The 21,991-nt window shown below is 39.3% G+C and overlaps 1 protein-coding gene across 1 annotated transcript in view; it reads left to right on the top strand.

The window, feature by feature from the left end:
- The first annotated feature begins 246 nt into the window (after positions 1 to 246).
- LOC136863502 (maltase 1-like) overlaps positions 247 to 21,991 on the top strand; it is a 64,723-nt gene continuing 42,978 nt past the window's right edge. Inside the window, exons 1-4 of the mRNA XM_068225968.1 lie at positions 247 to 250; positions 5,110 to 5,289; positions 8,758 to 8,915; positions 9,375 to 9,500. Of these exons, the coding sequence (XP_068082069.1) occupies positions 247 to 250; positions 5,110 to 5,289; positions 8,758 to 8,915; positions 9,375 to 9,500 (468 nt within the window). The remainder of the gene's footprint in view (positions 251 to 5,109; positions 5,290 to 8,757; positions 8,916 to 9,374; positions 9,501 to 21,991) is intronic.

Raw genomic sequence — 21,991 nt, 5'->3', positions numbered from 1 at the left:
TCTCCCGAATGAAAACTCACAGCTGCTTGAACCTAACAGTCCGAGCCAGACTGCCTTCGGTCACGTGACTGCTCGAGCTTGCTTAATTCCACAGAACGTGGTCAGGAATATCGGCACTAAAAATGCTTATTCTACAACGGCTGAACAATTACCTGCTCCATCAACAGCTCAACAACCTTCCACTTCACAAACTACATAGATTGCTGAGGAGGAAATGGAAGACGATGAAGATTAATCTTTTTCTGCATGGGTATGTCCATATGTCCATTTTAATTATGTTTACTTGCGATTTAATGTGTGCAACTTTCCATAGCGATTTTAACAAAATTTAGTTATTTTTAGAGACTTTCATAAAGGAATTAAGCGATATTTTAGGATGTAGAGTTGGCAAAACTGGTTTGCCCATCACTAATCAGTTGTAATCGTGCAAGCGAAGAGGAAGGTTGTGCATTGAGTGAATGCTGACATGAGGACTTCGAATGAACAGTGACGAGCGGCGATAGGTCGTTGGCACTGTAGTGGGAGGCCCGCGAAGCGTACCTTGGAATACAGTGCCGGACAGCAAGTGGGGCTTACTTCAAATTTGATGGCAGCCTCAGTAATGGCGGTGCTGTTGGTCATTGGAAATGAACCCTGGATGCGGTCCTGCTGGTACAGTTGGATAGGAAGAGATGGAGAAGATAAGGGAAACTGTCAAGGAGGCTTGCCAAGCAGAACAAGCAAGAGAGCTCTTACGGGAACAAGCCAGTGAAATGAGAGAAATTAAGTACTGTATGAAAGAAGAGCTAAAATAGATAACAGAGAGAGTGGTCCAAAGCAATAAGGAAATAGCAAATTTGAGGGATAATGTGAAGATAATGGAAAAGGAGATAAAAGAACGGAGGTGGCAAGAGAAAAAGCTACAGCAGGAAACTCATAAGAAAACACATAACCAACCACCACAGAAAAACGCAATAATGAATACATCCGTCCACATAGGGATTGCGTCAGAAAGGGCAACCGGCCCCAATACATGGCCAAATTCACATATGCGACAAGTCCGCTTCCGTAACCCCAGTAGTGTGTTAGAAAAATTGTAAAAGAAGAAGAATACCGTCCTGAATGCCTCACACTGTCACCGGTCTGGGGTGGAGTTTTGTTGGAGGTTAATAATAACAATAGTAATATCGCACGACTGATTACTGCAGGGCTTGTTATTTGATTCCATCTAGGCGCACTTTTTGTGCTCCAATGCAGTAGTTAAGTTCTTGCGACGACGCCACAATGGTAAGTTTTCCTAGTAGCTAAACTGAAAACTGTGTGTAGAACAATACTCAGAGTTGACTTATAATATGTGCTACGGGGTTTGTTCATAAGGCGAGATGAACGATATCATGTGTATTGAATTTCCCTGGCTTCAAAAATACTCCGAATTTGGCCACAATAGAACTCATGAATTCGAGCACAAGAATCATTAGGCCACTAGCGTGAACTATAATTTGGATATGAATGACAATGGACGGAATTATCTGCTGACTGACCTCATACCGTTGCCAGTTAGACACAGGTCTTCGATTCTCAGAGAGAGTTGGGGAGGGGAGTTGTCGAATCCCGACGCATTCGTCTGGCGTTTAGACTTCTTTTCTTTTAATAATAATAATAATAATAATAATAATAATAATAATAATAATAATAATAATAATAATAATAATAATAATAATAATAATAATAATAATAATAATAATATTTGTTTTACGTCCCACTAACTACTTTTTAAGGTCTTCGGAGACGCCGAGGTGCCGGAATTTAGTCCCGCAGGAGTTCTTTTACGTGCCAGTAAATCAACGGACACGGGGCTGTCGTATTTGAGCACCTTCAAATACCACCGGACTGAGCCAGGATCGAATCTGCCAAGTTGCGGTTAGAAGGCCAGCGCCTTAACCGTCTGAGCCACTCAGCCCGGCTCTTTTCTTTTACAATTGGCTTTACATCGCACCGACACAGATAGGTCTTATGACGACGATGGAATAGGAAAGGCCTAGGAGTGGGAAGGAAGCTGCTAAACCTCATCAATTGTCTGGTGTGAAATGGGAATCCACGGAAAACCATCTTCAGGGCTGCCGACAGTGGGGTTCAAACCCACCATCTCCCGATGCAGCGCACAGCTGCGCGCCCCTAACCGCGCGGTCATCTCCCCTGGTTAGAAATTTTCTAATGGAAGACATAGTGGCGCAATGAAGAACAGTCAGGTCACTCAAGTGTCTATTAAGACCAGACGTAGGCCTAACACTATTAGGCCTACTATTATTATTACTTTGTTGAAAATGAAGCCACACTTTCCAAGTCGACTCAGTTAATGTAACTTTAAGTTCTCCAGTCTGTGGAACACTAAATATAACAATTACAATCCTATAACATACCTGTAAAAAACACATTTTAAAGAAAGAATTCATTGTTTAGTAGTGTACTTTTCTTTGTTTAGTAATAAGTAGTACAGTAGGTATGTTTAGGATTATAATTGTTATATTTAGTGCTCGATAGACTGAGAACTTAAAGATTTTAAATTATTATTATTATTATTATTATTATTATTATTATTATTATTATTATTATTATTATTATTATTATTATTATTATTATTATTATTATATTCATTTGCTTGGCTGCATTAGTTTCTAAAACTACAGGGAGATGAACATTCATTAACCTTCTTGACTTCAAATTCAACGGAAATAAATCCTACCCATAGACAATGAATGAATGTTGTTGGCAGCTGTGAGAAATGTGTCATTCATATCTAGTGGGGAAATGTAAGATTATCTGGAACTTTCACATTCCTGTGCAACAAAATAAAACAACACACTGTTTAAACTGTGTGCGCTAGTCCCAGTTTAAGCTTATCAGTCAGCTGATGGCCGCGGATGTGACCGTTCCAGTAATTAGTACATAGACCGAAGATAAGGGACCAAGCGAGGTTAAGAGCAGCATAATGACGTCACTAGTAAGTGTTTACTCGTGTCTGCAGCCATGGTATAATTTTGCATGTCAATAGATTCGATTCCCAGCTCTGTTAACAATTTAAGACTGGTTTGATGGACCGGAGAGGAATGCACACAACGCTAGAAAACGATATTGAGTAGAGAAATAGGTAAAACCCGGCTCTCAGAGGTGGAATTTCCTAATTTTCCCACTCAAAATTTTCTCTGCTATTGGATTTACTTCGCATCGACTCACGCAGATCTTATGGTGACAAAAAAAATGAAATGGCGTATGGTTTTTAGTGCCGGGAGATCCCAGGACGGGTTCGGCTCGCCAGGTGCAGGTCTTTTGATTTGACGTCCGTAGGCGACCTGCGCGTCATGATGAGGATGAAATGACGATGAAGACGACACATATACCCAGCCCCCGTGTCAGAGAAATTAACCAATGATGGTTAAAATTCCCGACCCTACCGGGAATCGAACCCAGGACTCCTGTGACCAAAGGCCAGCACGCTATCCGTTTAGCCACGGAGCCGGACCTAAGGTGACGATAGGAGAGGATAGGATAGGATAGGATAGGATAGGATAGGATTGGACTGGGAAGGAAGAGACCGTGGCCTTAATTAAGGTAGTCCCAACATGTTTATCGTGTGAAAATTGGAAACCGTGGAAAAAAAAGCTTCAGGGCTACTGAAAGTGGGTTTCGAACCCATTATCTTCCAAATGTAAGCTTAGAGCTACTTGATCCGAATCTGCGCAGTGGACGCGTTCGATTCCTTCAACTTCAGGTGGATACTTCGTAACATACAGACCACGAAGGCTTCCTCACAAGTCCTAAACCTCCTCCATGCCGCAACAGCCAAGGTGGACCTTGGCCTACCAAGCGACCGCTCTTCAGCTCGAAGGGTTGCTTATTACGAAGTAACGCGTGGTCAGCGCTACAGTTCCTTTCGGCCGTTATTCAAGGCTTTCTAGACCGGGCCGGTATATCTCAGTCAGATAGCTCCTCGTCTATCCTGACACAGGCCAAGTAGGACCTCGAACCAGCCCTCAGATCAAGGTAAAGGTAACTGACCTGACCGGGAAGGGAAAGGCTTGCCACCCATAGACCACGAGGCTGTCCTACCCAACCCCAGCCTCAGTTAATTACTCATATTAGTTTTTAAATGAAAAAAATTGAAAAAAAAGGAATTAAATCTCGTATTGCTTTTAGTGCCGGGAGTGTCCGAGGACATGTTCGGCTCGCCAGGTGCAGGTCTTTTGATTTGACTCCTGTAGGCGACCTGCACGTCGTGATGAACATGAAACGATGATGAAGCCCCCGTGCCAGCGAAATCAACCAATGATGGTTAAAATTCCCGACCCTGCCGGGAATCGAACCCGGGACCCCTGTAACCAAAGGCAAGCACGCTAACCATTTAGCCATGGAGGCGGACAGTTTTTAAATGTTTTATTTACAATTTTGCTTCACGTCGCACCGCCACAGATAGGTCTTACGGCGACGATGTGATAGGAAAGGCCTAGGAGTGGGAAGGAAACGGCCGTGGCCTTAAGCAACGTACATCCCCAGCATTTGTCTGGTGTAAAAATGAGAAACAACGGAAAACCATCTTCAGGGCTGCCGGCAGTGGTGTTCGAACCCATCATATTCCGAATGCAAGCTAATAGCTACGTGACCCAAACCGCACAGACACTTGCTCGGTGTAGAAGTGGAGCGATGACCCGTGCGTCAAAGGCCAGTTTCAGTCGGTCAACTTACGCTTGTACCCAGACGAAGCTGCGTTGGTGTCAGAATACTTGGTTACAAGCAGCGGTGCAAGAATGATCCCAATGCATTAATCACTACTGAACAACAGCAAAAACACCACTTGTTCAAGAGAAACTGAGCACAATCATAGAACTAATTAAGGTTGGCCACCATTTTCACAGCCATGATAGTAGCCCACGTTCTTACTGTCTAACCAACGAATTATAAGTGTTACAACTCAAATTATGTTTTTAGAAAGTGAGGCAGCTACCATAAAACTACGACTGGATTCACTTTCACCTCACTGCCTCGCGCATTCCTGTGCGTTTTTCCCCACCCTCTTCCAGTGAATGTTATTAAAACTTACCGACAATTAAACCTCAACCTTCTTTTTATTTCTAGGAATTCAATCGAAATTGGATTATATATCTTCTCTTGGCGTGAAAGCTATATGCCTTTCTCCTATCTACACGTCACCGATGGTGGATTTTGGGTACGATATCCAAGATTTCAAGAGCATCGATCAGAAATTTGGGACTCTAGACGACTTCCAGAACTTGTTAAAAGAAGTAAAACAGAGAGGTAAGTTCAAAGTATCTCATCAGTTTGCATGAGACTTACGCCCAGTTTCTTCAACGAATGTTAAGTATTAACACTGCTGTTAAGGAGACTTAACACATAATTTAACAAAATGGCCGTATCATCAAGAATTGTTAGCTCTAACAAATTGTTAATACTTGTGTTAAATTAACATTGCAGTACCCCTGTGTTAAATCTCAAAATGGTAGCATGCAGAAGACGTAAGTTTGAAGCTTTACTCCTGTATGAAGACTATTGTTTTATAAACGGAAGAAGGCGAAGGATGACACATACTAAAAAAAAACGACTTTTTAAAGTTGTCAGAAGAAAGTTGTCTAAAAGGATACCTAATTACCAAAGCCGTAATGAAGAAGGTACTAAAGACATTGAAAATACAGTAGTTTCCTACAGATTGAAACTTACCAGTGTCTCTAGTGCAGCAGCTGCTTATAGTTCTTAGATATTATGCTTCAGAATTGTTCATGTAATTGTAGGCGACTATGTTCACGAGTGCAATACAAGAGTATGTAGAATTCTGCGAAGAATTCCTGCTGCCTTTGCGGCATTAATAAGACATTACATTATTTTCCTCGCAGTAAAATAATGCCCAAAAATCATTTAAGACGTATCAATTATCCACTTTCCCGGTGATGTAGGAGCCTTAGATTCAGTGGCGTATTCTCCTTGCATGTAAGGCATTCATTGCATGCGTTATGATAGGGCGAAGAACTGTCTGAAGTACGATTTGAGGTTGTTTGAAGACAACTATTGACAATTTCATCTCTCAGAAGTTCACAATTTCCACGCAACTGCACTAGTTCCATTGCTTGACTACGTGTGGTGCTGGTGTAGTCTCGCCATCTAATCCACTGTAGATAGAAAGAGAAAGCAAATGGAGAAGTTAAGGACGTAACGCATTCAAACATTAAATTGCATTCGGTGGCAGACATAGTTCTGAAACCCTCCGAATGATGTCGCTGCAATTGAAATTTGGTCACCATCCATGTGCTACCCTCTGCCATCTGTTAACAACTTGGAGAAAATCGGTATGTCCAATCTTACAGCGAGCGGGAACCACTGATTACACCCTAGTGAGAACCCAACGTGACGAAAGTGACCACTGTCACTGGGGTGATTTATTTCCAGTGCTTGAGTAGTGGCTGAGAAGGGAGTTCATTCATTGTGTTTTGTTGGTTAGTGAATTCATTAATTGTGTGTTGTTTCTGTGCTATTCCTCGTGTTCGATGTTTTATGTATCAACGATATATGAGTCTAAAACAGCCTACCTCTGTGGTGTAGTGGTTAGTGTGATTAGCTGCCATCCCCGGAGGCCGGGTGGTTCGATTCCCGGCTCTGTCACGAAATTTGAAAAGTAGTACGAGGACTGGAACGGTGTCCACTCAGCCTTGGGAGGTCAACAGAGTTTGATTCCCATCTCAACCATCTTTGAAGTAGTTTTCCGTGTTTTCCCACTTCTACTCCAGGCAAACGCCGGAATGGAACCTAACTTAAGGCCATGGTAGCTTCCTTCACCCCTCCCCCCCCCACAAGGCCCCTGTTCAGCGTACAAGGTGAGGCAGACTGGGCGAGGTTCTACTCCTCCTCCCCAGTTGTATCCGCGACTAAATGTATCACGCTCCAGGGTACTGCCCTTCAGGTGGTAGAGGTGGGATCCTTCGCTGAGTCCGAGGGAAAAGCCAACCCTGGAAGGTAAACGGATTAAGAAAGAAAGAAAGAAAGAAAGAAAGAAAGAATCTCTGAAAAGCCTTTTACAATCCGTTCGTTTGATGAAAATTTAACATTTAGATTTAAAAAAAAACAGAAAACAAGAATTATGTTCACACGTTCAAACCAGAAACTTACAGAAAAACTGCTTGGCTCGTAGATACGTTCATGTTGTTGAAAGTTTGCTTGGTTCCCATAATGTAACCTCTGATAGGACAGCGAATACATAGGTGAGACTTGCGATTGAGTGTCTGGATAATTTTGACTGCCGTGAAAAAATAGTTGCGCAGACTTTCGATGGAGCGGCAATGCTTGCAGGTAACCTGAATGGTGTGCAAGCTAAATTAAAAGAAGTGGTTTCTGAGGCTCGGGGCTGCCTGGCCGAGGCGGTAAAGGCGTGCTCGGTTCGCCCGGAAGGACGTGGGTTCGTATCCCCGCCAGGAAGTCGTAAAATTTAAGAAACGAAATTTCCAGTTCCGGAGGTGCATATGGCCCTGAAGTTCGCTCAGCCTAGACCAAAAATGAGTACCAGGTTAATTCCTGGGGGCAAAGGCGGCCGGGCGTAGAGTTAACCACTCTACCCCATCACGTGCCGAGGTTAACAATGGTGGAAGCCGTTACCTTCCACTCCTCCAAGGGCCTTCATGACTTTGCACGAACTTAATTTAATTATTTACCAAGCTGTGTCATGCGCGAAGGAATGTCGTATGTTCTTCGCAACGGTGAGTGGTTTTGCGACTCTTTTTTCTTTTTTTGCTATTTGCTTTACGTCGCACCGACACAGATATGTCTTATTGCGACGATTGGACAGGAAAGGCCTAGAAATGGGAAGGAAACATTTTCCTAAGTTGTTTTACGTCGCACCGACATAGATAGGTCTTATGGTGACGATGGGTTAGGAAAGGCATAGGATTGGGAAGGGAACGTCCGTGGCCTCGATTAAGGTACAGCCCCAGCATTTGCCTGGTATGAAAATGGGAAACCACGGAAAACCATCTTCAGAGCTGCCGACAGTGGGGTTCGAACCCACTATCTCCCGGATGCGAGCTCACAGCCGCGCGCTCCTAACCGCACGACCAACTCGCCCGGTTGTTAAAGTATTTAATGCGACATAAAATCAATGAGAAAATCAGATGATAATAGTAACAAAATAATAATAAGTTTCGGTAATTTTTCGATTATTGTCTTAGGGGTATAGCCTGTTTTCATTAGTAGCTGTTAATGAACTAATCAATATCCAAGAACAGTGAGTTTCTACTAACATGAGAGGAGATTTATCTGACTTAGGAAGTTAGTGCGGCGATATTCTAATATGTCAATATATTGCTGCCGTGTGTGTGACTAGTTCAGGCACTCAGCAGAATATGTGACCAGCACCGTGATGTAGGAGTTGCGTGTCTGTTTATTACTAGGTTGTAACTCCTTACCTTGCTATTCATTCTGTTATCGAAATTCACTTCGCAATACCTTCAAGACCCAAATTTGTTAAGTTGATTGTATCTTCTTCTCCTCCTTTCTTGGTTTCCCATTTTCACATCTCGCAGATGCTGGAACTGAACCTTAATTAAGGCCACGACCGCTACCTTCCCAATCCTAGCCCTTTCTTATCCCAACCATCTCCGAAAACCTTTGGTGTGTTAGTGCGACGTTAAAGTAGTAACAAAATAAAAGCTTCTTTAATTAAGACTACTAGTACTAGTAAACGATTATTAGACGACACTTTCATATTCCCTTGCTTGGTTTCAGGCTTAAAGCTAGTGATGGACTTCGTGCCCAATCATTCCAGTGACCAACATGAGTGGTTTCAGAAGTCAATTCTTGGGGAAGATCCATATAAGGACTACTATGTATGGGCACCGCCGAAAGCCATTGTGAATGGCAAACCCATTCCTCCTAACAACTGGGTAAGATTATTGACAGATAAGAAAAATTGTATTCATTGTACTTCCTACTCCAATAAAATATGCATAAAACTGCCACTTTTCTTTTGTCTTGTGCCTCTTGGTACTGTGTAAAACTTTAAAGTTTGACTTCATTTAAAAAAATAAACAACATACAAATGCCTGTCCTTATGTAATCAAAATTTTATTTCAGGATAAACGAATATTTAAACATCTCATTCCATTTTATTATAGTAACCAATAGATTATCAACAGATAAGCTAACGTTATTTTTAAACTCACACACTGTAAGTAGGGCATATTAATATTATGTGTGACATTCTATTTCCCAATGAATTTGTTATAATGCTAAAAATACAGTTTCCAAATAAGTTGAATTGCATTTTACCGATACGTCTTTTTTTAGACGGTTATAATAAGTTATAATGAACAATGATAATAACCAAGCGAATGCCACTACAGGTTAGTGTTTTCGGTGGATCCGCCTGGGAATGGAACGAGGAAAGAGCCAGTTTCTACCTGCATCAATTCAGCAAGCACCAGCCAGACCTCAATTTCCGCAATCCAGCGGTGGTGAGGGAGATGCTGGTGAGTGTTCCATCATTTCCGCACATAATATTTCCTCTTATATGGCATTTATCAACATGCTTACTGTTGTAATCATTCATTTGTTCTGACTTAGTTCAGTTACTTCCGCCTCTTCCTTTAAACTGGATCCCTTTTGGTTGATTAAAATTAAGTATATAAAACTGTTAGTATTCAGACATACGTCTTCGAAAAGGATTAGTCTAAATAATTCTTAGAGCATCACTATTTGAAATAATGGCTACAGGACCGGGAAAGATACGTAGTTTATCAGACATTTAATACCGGACCCGACCCGCTCACACCTGAATCACAGACTAGCATTTATCTCAGGGGTGTTCGGTTCATCTCTAAAAATCTAAAATCAAACATATATTCTAATAAGGCGCTCAATTAATACTACGGTGGTGAACGGGGAAAGACAAATGTACAGGGATAAGGGCTTATCCATGTTAAATCAAAGGGGGCTGAGTTGGGAGGCTCCACAATAGGATTTGGAAGATAACGTGATCGCTCACCACGGGCAGGACCAACTATCTACAAGAAAAAGATAATGGAAGTATTTCCTTTTGAAAAGCACAAAGGAGCAATCCAGGTAATGCAAGGTTAATTACTGTGTTGAGCTGACGTAATTTATATATATAAAATAACTTGTCCTGACTGACTGACTGACTGACTGACTGACTGACTGACTGACTGACTGACTGACTGACTGACTGACTGACTGACTGATTCATCATCGCCGAGCCAAAACTACTGGACATAAAAAATGAAATTTTGGGGATATATTACTATTAACATGTAGGTGCTCGCTAAGAGAGGATTTTTGGATATTCCGTCGCTAAGGGGGTGAAAAGGGGGGTGAAATTTTAAAATGAGTGTATCTATATCTCAAAACTTTAAAAGTCTACAGATGTGAAAATTGGTATTTATAATCTTCATTAAAAGTAAGGAAACACGTATTTTTTGTTTTCAGAAAATCCCATTAGGAGGGGTGAAAAAGGGGTTGAATGCCTTTAATCAGGATACCGGTAATTATAACTCAGAAACTGAAGATATTATAGACCTGAAAATTGGTACTTTTGATCGCTCTTAAAAATAAAGAAACACGTATTTTTTGTTTTTGGAAAATCCAATTAATGGGAGGGTGAAAACGGGGGTGAATTTTGAAAATGAGTGCATCTATATCTCAAAACGTTTAAAGTTTACAGATGTAAAAATTGGTATTCAGAATCTTCATTAAAAATAAAGAAACACGTATATTTGGGATCTACTTTAAACAGGTACTATTCCGTTTTAGGAAAATCCAAATAATGGGGGGGGGTGAAAATTGGGGTGAATTTTTAAAATGAGTGTATCTACATCTTAAAACTTTAAAAGTTTACAGATGTAAAAATTGGTATTTAGAATCTCCTTTAAAAATAAAGGAACACGTATTTTTGTTTTCTGTAAATCCCAATAGGAGGGGTGTAAAAGGGTGAATAATGGGTTGAATGCCTTTAATGAGGATACATACATCTCAGAAACTGAAGATATTACAGAACTGAAAATTTGTATATGGGATCTCCTTTAAAAATACAGAAACTCGTTTTTCTTTTGTTTATGGAAAATCCAATTAATGGCGGTTAAACAGGAGTGACAATTTGGGGTGAATTTTTCGAAAGACTTGTAACAAGTTGATGACTACTGATAATTAATATCATGAATAAAAATATATAAATAAAATTACTCAAAAACTTAATAAAATTAATAAGCATAATTAACCGAAATGTCCGTAGTATGGGCGCCAGAGTTCACCAGAATGGATCCCTCGAATTTAGATAAGAGCATGATAAACTTTATATCCCAGGGCGTGTACATAATGCTGCGTACTGGTACATCTGCTGCAGGCCTTACCTAACCTCCTGAAAACGACTAATTAGGTAGGAACTGCACCTAGGTTCATCAATAACACTGATTCTAAAATAGCTAACTATATTCTGAACAAATTCCGTGCATGAGCACCTCATCAACATACAACATTATACATATAATACACACATAAAATATTGCTGGAAGACTCCATATTTACAACAACAACAATAATGAAAACCGTGGGAAAACGAAAGCGAGAACTAAGCTACCATTTGTAGATGGTCCGATGAACAATGTACATGTATGAAGATAAACACCCTTCACTGTCTCTATATCGATTCGATTCACCGATTCTCATAATCGGCAGTTATCACATCACACAGATACTGTACCTTGTACTACTGTGTTCACATATTTTAACACTTGTTGTAAAGATATATACACACGTCTGTCGATCCTCAACATATAAATTTATGGAAAGTCTGAGATAGCTTTCACCAACATATAATGCTAGGCCGCCACAAGTGCTACAATACTTAATGCGCAAGCACTCTCCACAATCAGCCACTTTCCACAAACATAACAAGACTACGCTCCACGAACGTTTGAAGTCCAGTCCATTGCTGCCGTGTCACTCCTGTACCGTGTATCAGCACTACTTCCTTCCCGTACAGTGCGTCAGTTGTAGTTCTCTTATACAATGTCACTGGTTGTAGTTATCTTCCTTCTCGTTCCTTTACAATCACCTCTACAATCACCCTTACAATGTTTCTTACAATGACCCTGGTTGCCGCCGTATCATCAACCTTTATAGACATCAACATCCCCCTCCTCTCATATGATACGTCTGGATTGGTGCTTGCCCACCAATCATGAGTGAACCTCTTGTCAAGACCAAGCCCTGAACTACTTCTTCCTCCCAAGAAAATAACAAACTCTGGGGTATATTCCATGAATCACCAAACTTTCCTAATACAACAACAAGCTCATCTCATCAGGCTGGGATATATACATGACTCATACGAACTTCCCGACGACCACAACAAATACTGGGGTAGCCATATGACTCATTCAAATTACCAGAGTTATTAAAGCAATGTTTTCCCACTCGTGCAAAACAAATTACTCATACCTACATATGTGGATATCTTCCAGCTTACCAATATAAATGGCAAAATATACAAATGAAATACTGATAATAATAATAATAATAATAATAATAATAATAATAATAATAATAATAATAATAATAATAATAATAATAATAGTAAATCGAATACTGACAATAATATCTCAAACTTCTACATATAATTCTGGGGTGTGATATATGTACTATCACAGACTATATCTACAGAATATCTGAGAAACGTAAAATCTTACAGACGTAAAAAGTGGGTATTTGGAATCTCCTGTAAATGTAAAGAAACATAGGTGACTTGCCTTTGGAAACTCCAATTAAGGGAAACTAAAAAGGGGTGAAATTTTAAAATGTGAATTTCTACAGTATATCTCAAACACTTAATATGTTACAGAAGTGAAAAATGGCATTTTTTATATCTATTTAGAAAAAGAAACGTGTATTTTTAGTTTTCGGTAATACCACTTGGGTGGAAGGGGGGGGGGGTTAAAAGTGACTGAAAATGGTGTTGAATTCTTTTAATTAGGCTACTGATATCTCAAAAATGAAGATGTTACAGACGTGAAATTTGATCATTGGAATCTGCTTTAAAAGTAAAGAAACACGTATTCTCGGAAAAAACAATGAAGTGGGGGGGGGAGTTTAAAGAATTGAAAAATTAATTGACTTAATTGTATGAGAATACATGTATATCTATATATATAAAGTAGCTTGTCCTGACTGACTGACTGACTGACTGATTCATCATCGCCGAGCCAAAACTACTGGACATAAAGAAATGAAATTTTGGGGATATAATCATATTAAGATGTAGGTGCTCTCTAAGAGAGGAGTTTTGGATATTCCGTCGCTGAGGGGGTGAAAAGGGGGGTGAAATTTTAAAATGAGTGTGTCCAAATCTCAAAACTTTGAAAGTTTACAGATGTGAAAATTGGTATTTAGAATCTTCTTTAAAAATAAGGATACACGTATTTTTTTGTTTTCTGAAAACCACATTAGGAGGGGTGAAAAAGGGTGAAAATGGGGAAAAATGGGTTGAATGCCTTCAATCAGGATACCGGTACTTATATCTCAGAAACTGAAGATATTACAGACCTGAAAATTGGTACTTTTAATCTCTTTTAAAAATAAAGAAACACGTATTTTTTTTTTGTTTTTGGAAAATCCAATTAATGGGAGGGTGAAAAGGGGGTGAATTTTTAAAATGAGTGAATCTATATCTCCAAACTTTTAAAGTTTGCAGATGTAAAAACTGGTATTTAGAATCTTCGTTAAAAATAAAGAAACACGTATTTTTTTTGCTTTCGGAAAATCGCAATAGGAGGAGTGAAAAGGGGTGGAAAAAGGGTTGAATGCCTTTAATGAGGCTACTTATATCTCAGAAAGTGAAGATATTACAAACAAGTATTTTTTTGTTTCTGGAAAATCCAATTAAGGGAGGGGGTGAAATGGGGGTAATATTTTAAAATTAGTGTATCTATATCTCAAAACTTTTAAAGGTTATAGATGTGAAAATTGGTATTTAGAATTTCCTTTAAAAATAAAGAAACACGTATATTTTGTTTTCGGAAAATCCTAATAGGAAGGGTGGAGAAGGTTGAAGAAGGAATCGAATGCCTTTCATGAGTCTGCTTATATTTCAGAACCTGAAGATATTACAGACCTGAGAATTGGTGTTTGGGATCTCCTTTAAAAAAGAAACACGTATTTTTTGTTTTTGGAAAATCCAATTAATGGGCGGGGGTGAAAAGGGGGTGATTTTTTTAAAATTTGTGTACCTATATCTCAAAACTTTTAAAGTTTATAGATGTAAAAGTTGGTATTTAGAATCTCCTTTAAAAATAAAGAAACACGTATTCTTTTGTTTTCGGAAAATCCCAATGGGAAGGGTGTAAAAGGGTGAATAATGGGTTGAATGTCTTTAACGAGGTTACTTATATTTCAGAACCTGAAGATATTACAGGCCTGAAAATTGGTATTTGCGATCTACTTTAAAAGTAAAGAAACACGTATTTTTTCGTTTTTTGGAAAATCCAACTATTGGAGGGTGAAAAGCGGGGGTGAATTTTTTAAAATGAGTGTGTCTACATCTTAAAACTTTAAAATTTACAGATGTAAAATTGGTACTTGGAATCTCCTCTAAAAATAAAGGAACACGTATCTTTTTGTTTCCTTAAATCCCAGTAGGAGGGGTTGAAAAGGGTTGAATGCCTTTAATGAGGATACACATATGTCAGAAACGAAAGATATTACAGAAGTGAAAGTTTGTATATGGGATCTCCTTTAAAAATAAAGAAACACGTATTTTTTAGTTTTTGGAAAATCCAATTAATGGCGGTTAAACAGGAGTGACAAATTGGGGTGAATTTTTTGAAAGACTATGTTGTTGTTGTTTGAGTCATCAGTCCTTAGACTGGTTTGATGCAGCTCTCCATGCCACCCTATCCTGTGCTAACCTTTTCATTTCTACGTAACTATTGCATCCTACATCTGCTCTAATCTGCTTGTCATATTCATATCTTGGTCTACCCCTACCGTTCTTACCCCCTACACTTCCTTCAAAAACCAACTGAACAAGTCCTGGGTGTCTTAAGATGTGTCCTATCATTCTATCTCTTCTTCTCGTCAAATTTAGCCAAATCGATCTCCTCTCACCAATTCGATTCAGTATCTCTTCATTCGTGATTCGATCTATCCATCTCACCTTCAGCATTCTTCTGTAACACCACATTTCAAAAGCTTCTATTCTCTTTCTTTCTGAGCCAGTTATCGTCCATGTTTCACTTCCATACAATGCCACGCTCCACACGAAAGTCTTCAAAAACATCTTTCTAATTCCGATATCAATGTTTGAAGTGAGCAAATTTCTTTTCTTAAGAAAGCTCTTCCTTGCTTGTGCTAGTCTGCATTTTATGTCCTCCTTACTTCTGCCATCGTTAGTTATTTTACTACCCAAGTAACAATATTCATCTACTTCCTTTAAGACTTCATTTCCTAATCTAATATTTCCTGCATCACCTGCCTTCGTTCGACTGCACTCCATTACTTTTGTTTTGGACTTATTTATTTTCATCTTGTACTCCTTACCCAAGACTTCATCCATACCATTCAGCAACTTCTCGAGATCTTCTGCAGTCTCAGATAAAATAACAATATCATCGGCAAATCTCAAGGTTTTGATTTCCTCTCCTTGGACTGTGATTCCCTTTCCAAATTTCTCTTTGATTTCCTTTACTGCCTGTTCTATGTAAACATTGAAAAGGAGAGGGGACAAACTGCAGCCTTGCCTCACTCCTTTCTGGATTGCTGCTTCTTTTTCAAAGCCCTCGATTCTTATCACTGCAGACTGATTTTTATATAGATTGTAGATAATTCTTCGTTCTCGGTATCTGATCCCTATCATCTTCAGAATCATAAATAGCTTGGTCCAATCAACATTATCGAATGCCTTTTCTAGATCTACGAATGCCATGTACGTGGGCTTGTCCTTCTTGATTCGATCCTCTAAGATCAGACGTAAAGTCAGGATAGCTTCGCGTGTTCCTACATTTCTTCTGAAGCCAAATTGATCTTCTCCCAACTCAGCTTCAACTTGTTTTTCCATTCTTCTGTAAATAATACGTGTTAAAATTTTGCAGGCATGAGATACTAAACTAATGGTGCGGTAGTTTTCACACCTGTCAGCACCGGCTTTCTTGGGAATAGGTATAACAACATTCTGCTGAAAATCGGATGGGACTTCTCCTGTCTCATACATCTTGCAGACTAAATGAAATAACCTTGCCATGCTGGTTTCTCCTAAGGCAGTCAGTAATTCAGAGGGAATGTCATCAATTCCAGGTGCCTTGTTCCTATTGAGGTCACTCGCAGCTCTGTCAAACTCTGACCTCAAAATTGGGTCTCCCTTTTCATCAGCATCAACAGCCTCTTCATGTTCCAGAACCAAATTATCTACATCTTTACCTTGATACAACTGTTGGATATGCTCCTGCCATCTTTCTGCTTTGTCTTCTTTCCCTAGAAGTGGTTTTCCATCTGAGCTCTTAATATTCATACACCTAGATTCCCTTTCTCCAAAGGTTTCCTTGATTTTCCTGTATGCAGCATCTACCTTACCCAGGACCATACAGCCTTCGACATCCTTGCATTTCTCCTTCAGCCATTCTTCCTTAGCTGCCTTGCACTTTCTATCCACTTCATTCTTTAATCGCCTGTATTCTTTCCTGCCCTCTTCATTTCTAGCATTCTTGTATTTTCGTCGTTCATCAATCAGGTCTAGTATCTCCTGAGTTATCCACTGATTCTTAGTTGATCTTTTCTTCCTTCCTAACATTTCTTCAGCAGCCCTACTGACTTCATTTTTCATGACTCTCCACTCTTCCTCTATAGTGTTTCCTTCAGCCTTTTCATTTAGTCCTTGTGCAACATGTTCCTTGAAACAATCCCTCACATTCTTTTCTTTCAACTTGTCTAGATCCCATCTTTTTGCATTCTTTCCTTTCTTCAATTTCTTCAACTTCAGATGGCATTTCATGACCAACAAGTTGTGGTCAGAGTCCACGTCTGCTCCTGGGAAAGTTTTGCAATCCAACACCTGGTTTCTGAATCTCTGCCTAATCATAATGAAGTCTATTTGATACCTTCCAGTGTCTCCAGGTCTCGTCCACGTATACAGCCGTCGTTTGTGGTGTTTGAACCAAGTATTGGCAAGGACTAAATTATGATCAGTGCAGAATTCAACCAGACGACTTCCTCTTTCGTTCCTTCGTCCCAATCCAAATTCTCCTACTGTACTACCTTCTCTTCCTTGGCCTACCACTGCATTCCAGTCTCCCATCACAATTAGATTCTCGTCACCTTTTACATATTGTATTAAATCTTCTATCTCCTCATATATTCTTTCGATTTCTTCATCATCCGCTGAACTAGTAGGCATATAGACCTGCACTATTGTGGTGGGCATTGGTTTGGTGTCTATCTTGACGACAATAATTCTTTCACTATGCTGGTCGTAGTAGCTTACCCGCTGCCCTATTTTCTTATTCATTATTAAACCAGCTCCTGCATTTCCTCTGTTTGATTCTGTGTTGATAATTCGGTAGTCGCCTGGCCAAAAATCTTGTTCTTCCTGCCAACGTACTTCACTTATGCCAACTACATCTAACTTTAGCCTATCCATCTCCCTTTTCAGATTCTCTAACCTACCACAACGATTCAAACTTCTAACATTCCACGCTCCGACTCGCAGAATGTTAGTATCCATCTTCCTGATGATCGCCCCCTCTCGTGTAGTCCCCACCCGGAGATCCGAATGGGGGACTAGTTTACCTCCGGAATATTTTACCCGGGAGGAAGCCATCATCAGTACATCATTCATACAGAGAGAGCTGCATGTCCTCGGGAGTTAGTTACGGCTGTAGTTTCCCGTTGCTTTCAGCCGTGTAGCAGTATCAACACAGCTAAGCCATGTTGAGTATTATTACAAGGCCGTATCAGTCAATCATCCAGACTGCCGCCCTTGCAACTACCGAAAGGCTGCTACCGCCCTTTCGACGAACCATTCGTTAGTCTGGTCTCTCAACAGATACCCATCCGATATGGTTGCACCTGCGGCTCGGCTATCTGCATCATTGGGACACGCAAGCCTCCCCACCGCGGCAAGGTCACATGGTTCGCAGAGGAGGGAAAGACTATATCTACATCTACAGAATATCTTGGAAACGTAAAATATTACAGACGTAAAAAGTGGGTGATTGGTATCTCCTGTAAATGTAAAGAAACACAGGTGATTTGTTTTTGGAAACTCCACTTAAGGGGAACTCAAAAGGGGTGAAATTTTAAAATGAGAATTTTTACAGTATATCCAAAAAAACTTAACATGTTACACAAGTGAAAAGAGGCATTTCTTTATCTCTATTAAACATAAAGGAACGTGTATTTTTAGTTTTCGAAAATATCACTTGGGTGGAGGGGGGGGGGGGTAAAAGTGACTGAAAATGGTGTTGAATTCTTTTAATTAGGCTACTGATATATCAAAAATGAAGATGTTACAGACGTGAAATTTGATATTTTCAATCTGCTTTAAAAGTAAAGAAACACTTATTCTCTTAAAATCCAATGGAGCGGGGGGGTTGAAAGAATTGAAAAATTAATTGGCTTAATTGTATGAGAATACATTCATCTAATAAAAACTAAAGTTGTTACAGACGTGAAAATTCGTATTTGGATCTCCTTTAAAAGAAAGAAAAACGCGTTTTGGGCGGGAAATCATCTTGGAGGGCGGGAGTGTAAAGGAGTTGAATTCCTTTCATGAGGACACGTAAATCAAAAAATAAGAAGTTAGAGTCGTGATAATTGGTATTTAGAAGATCCTTTACTATTAAGGAAACAAGTATTTTTTGCGGGAAATTTCACTTACTGGGGGGGGGGGAAATAGTGTGAAATGAAGTGAAAAAGTAAATTACTTTTATGGGGATACTTATAACTCAAAACTGAAGGTAATAGACGTGAACATTGGTGTTTGGAATCTCCCTTAAACATAAAGAAACAAGCCTTCTTTTAATTTTCTTTTTGGGGGCGGGGGTGGCGGTAAATAAACTTAACGGCGGTGGGATGTAGAAAGAGGTGAGACCAATTGATTCTTTTTTTTTTTGCTAGGGGCTTTACGTCGCACCGACACAGATAGGTCTTATGGCGACGATGGGATAGGAAAGGCCTAGGAGTTGGAAGGAAGCGGCCGTGGCCTTAATTAAGGTACAGCCCCAGCATTTGCCTGGTGTGAAAATGGGAAACCACGGAAAACCATCTTCAGGGCTGCCGATAGTGGGATTCGAACCTACTATCTCCCGGATGCAAGCTCACAGCCGCGCGCCTCTACGCGCACGGCCAACTCGCCCGGTCCAATTGATTCTACTGTTATTAATGTACTTATAAGGATCCTCCGTTGCTCAGGTGGCAGCGCGCCGGCCTCTCACAGCTGGGTTCCGTGGTTCAAATCCCGGTCACTCCATGTGACATTCGTGCTGGACAAAACGGAGGCGGGACAGGTTTTTCTCCGTCGTCAAATGTGCGGACCGCGCTGGTAACGGCTCCAGGACGGGTAATGACTAAGAATGCAGTCCGGCCGCGTGTTCAGTGCCGCCAAGGCACCCAATATGACACCACGCCGGATCTCCTGAAGGATTTTATCCATATTAAAAATGATTAAATGAAAAGATGGCAAAGATTTACGGACCCAACTGACCAGGAGGAATACCTGAGCCTAGCCCGGGAAGTACGAAATCCATTGCTGGAAAGGAAGATAGAAAAATGGGAGGAAACGTGCTGTAAAATAATAGAAAACGAGTCAGATCGGTAATTTTGGTGGATTCTCGCAGAAAACGAGTCAGATCGCGAATTTCGGCGGATTATATATCTAAAACAATAAGCATTCAACTATAAATTTCAGTATAATACCGTAGCGAAGCAGGGGTATCTTGCTAGTAATCTATATATATAAAGTAGCTTGTCCTGACTGACTGACTGACTGACTGACTGACAGATTCATCATCGCCGAGCCAAAACTACTGGACATAAAGAAATGAAATTTTGGGGATATATTCATATTAAGACGTAGGTGCTCGCTAAGGGAGGATTTTTGGATATTCGGTCGCTAAGGGGGTAAAAAGGGGGGTGAAATTTTAAAATGAGTCTGTCTATATCTCAAAACTTTAAAAGTTTACAGATGTGAAAATTGGTATTTAGAATCTTCTTTAAAAATAAGGAAACATGTATTTTTTTGTTTTCAGAAAATCCCAATAGGAGGGGTGAAAAAGGGTTAAAAAGGGTGAAAAAGGGGTTGAATGCCTTTAATCAGGATACCGGTACTTATATCTCAGAAACTGAAGATATTACAGACCTCAAAATTGGTACTTTTGATCTCTTTCAAAAATAAAGAAACACATATTTTTTTGTTTTTGGAAAATCCAATTAATGCGAGGGTGAAAAGGGGGTGAATTTTTAAAATGAGTGCATCTATATCTCAAAAGTTTTAAAGTTTAGAGATGTAAAAATTGGTATTTAGAATCTTCATTAATAATAAAGGAACACGTATTTTTTGTTTTCGGAAAATCCCAATAAGAGGGGAGAAAAGGGGTGAAAAAGGGGGTAGAATGCCTTTAAAGAGAATACTTATATCTTAGAAACTGAAGATATTACAGACCTGAAAATTGGTGTTTGGGATCTCTTTTAAAAATAAAGAAACGCGTATTTTTCTGTTTTTAGAAAATCCAATTAATGGTGCGGGGTAAAAGAGGGATGATTTTTTAATATGAGTGTATCTATACCTCAAAACTTTTAAAGTTTATAGATGTAAACATTGGTATTTAGAATGTCCTTTAAAAATAAAGAAACATGTATTTTTTGTTTTTGGAAAATCCAATTAATCGGAGGGTGAAAAGGGGGTGATTTTTTAAAATGAGTGAATCTATATCTCCAAACTTTTAAAGTTTGCAGATGTAAAAAATTGGTATTTAGAATCTTCATTAAAAATAAAGAAACACGTATTTTTTTGTTTTCGGAAAATCGCAATAGGAGGAGTGAAAAGGGGTGAAAAAGCGGTTGAATGCCTTTAATGAGGCTACTTATATCACAGAAACTGAAGATATTACAGATCTGAAAATTGGTGTTTGGGATCTCTTTTAAAAATAAAGAAACACGTATTTTTGTTTTTGGAAAATCCAATTAATGGGGGGTGAAAAGGGGGTGATTTTTTAAAGTGAGTGTATCTATATCTCAAAACTTTATAGTTTATAGACGTAAAAATTGGTATTTAGAATCTCCTTTAAAAATAAAGAAACACGTATTCTTTTGTTTTCGGAAAATCCCAATAGGAAGGGTGTAAAAGGGTGAGTAATGGGTTGAATGCCTTTAATGAGGCTACTTATATTTCAGAACCTAAAGATATTACAGACCTGAAAATTTGTATTTGAGATCTACATTAAAAGTAAAGAAACACGTATTTTTTCGTTTTTGGAAAATCCAAATATTGGGGGGTGAAAAGGGGGGTGAATTTTTAAAATGAGTGTGTCTACATCTTAAAACTTTAAAATTTACACATGTAAAATTGGTACTTAGAATCTCCTCTAAACATAAAGGAACATATTTTTTTGTTTCCTTAAATCCCAATAGGAGGGGTTTAAAAGGGTGAAAAATGGGTTGAATGCCTTTGATAAGGATACATATATATCAGAAACGAAAGCTATTACAGAACTGAAAATTTGTATATGGGATCTCCTTTAAAATAAAGAAACACGTATTTTTTAGTTTTTGGAAAATCCAATTAATGGCGGTTAAACAGGAGTGACAAAATGGGGTGAATTTTTTGAAAGACTACAGAATATCTTGGAAACGTAAAATGTTACAGACGTAAAAAGTGGGTGTTTGGAATCTCCTGTAAATGTAAAGAAACATAGGTGATTTGTTTTGGGAAACTCCACTTAAGGGGAACTCAAAAGGGGTGAAA

The sequence above is a fragment of the Anabrus simplex genome, chromosome 2 (assembly GCF_040414725.1).
Source record: "Anabrus simplex isolate iqAnaSimp1 chromosome 2, ASM4041472v1, whole genome shotgun sequence".
Taxonomy (NCBI): Eukaryota; Metazoa; Arthropoda; class Insecta; order Orthoptera; family Tettigoniidae; genus Anabrus; species Anabrus simplex.
This window is presented reverse-complemented; position numbering and strand designations above follow the sequence as displayed.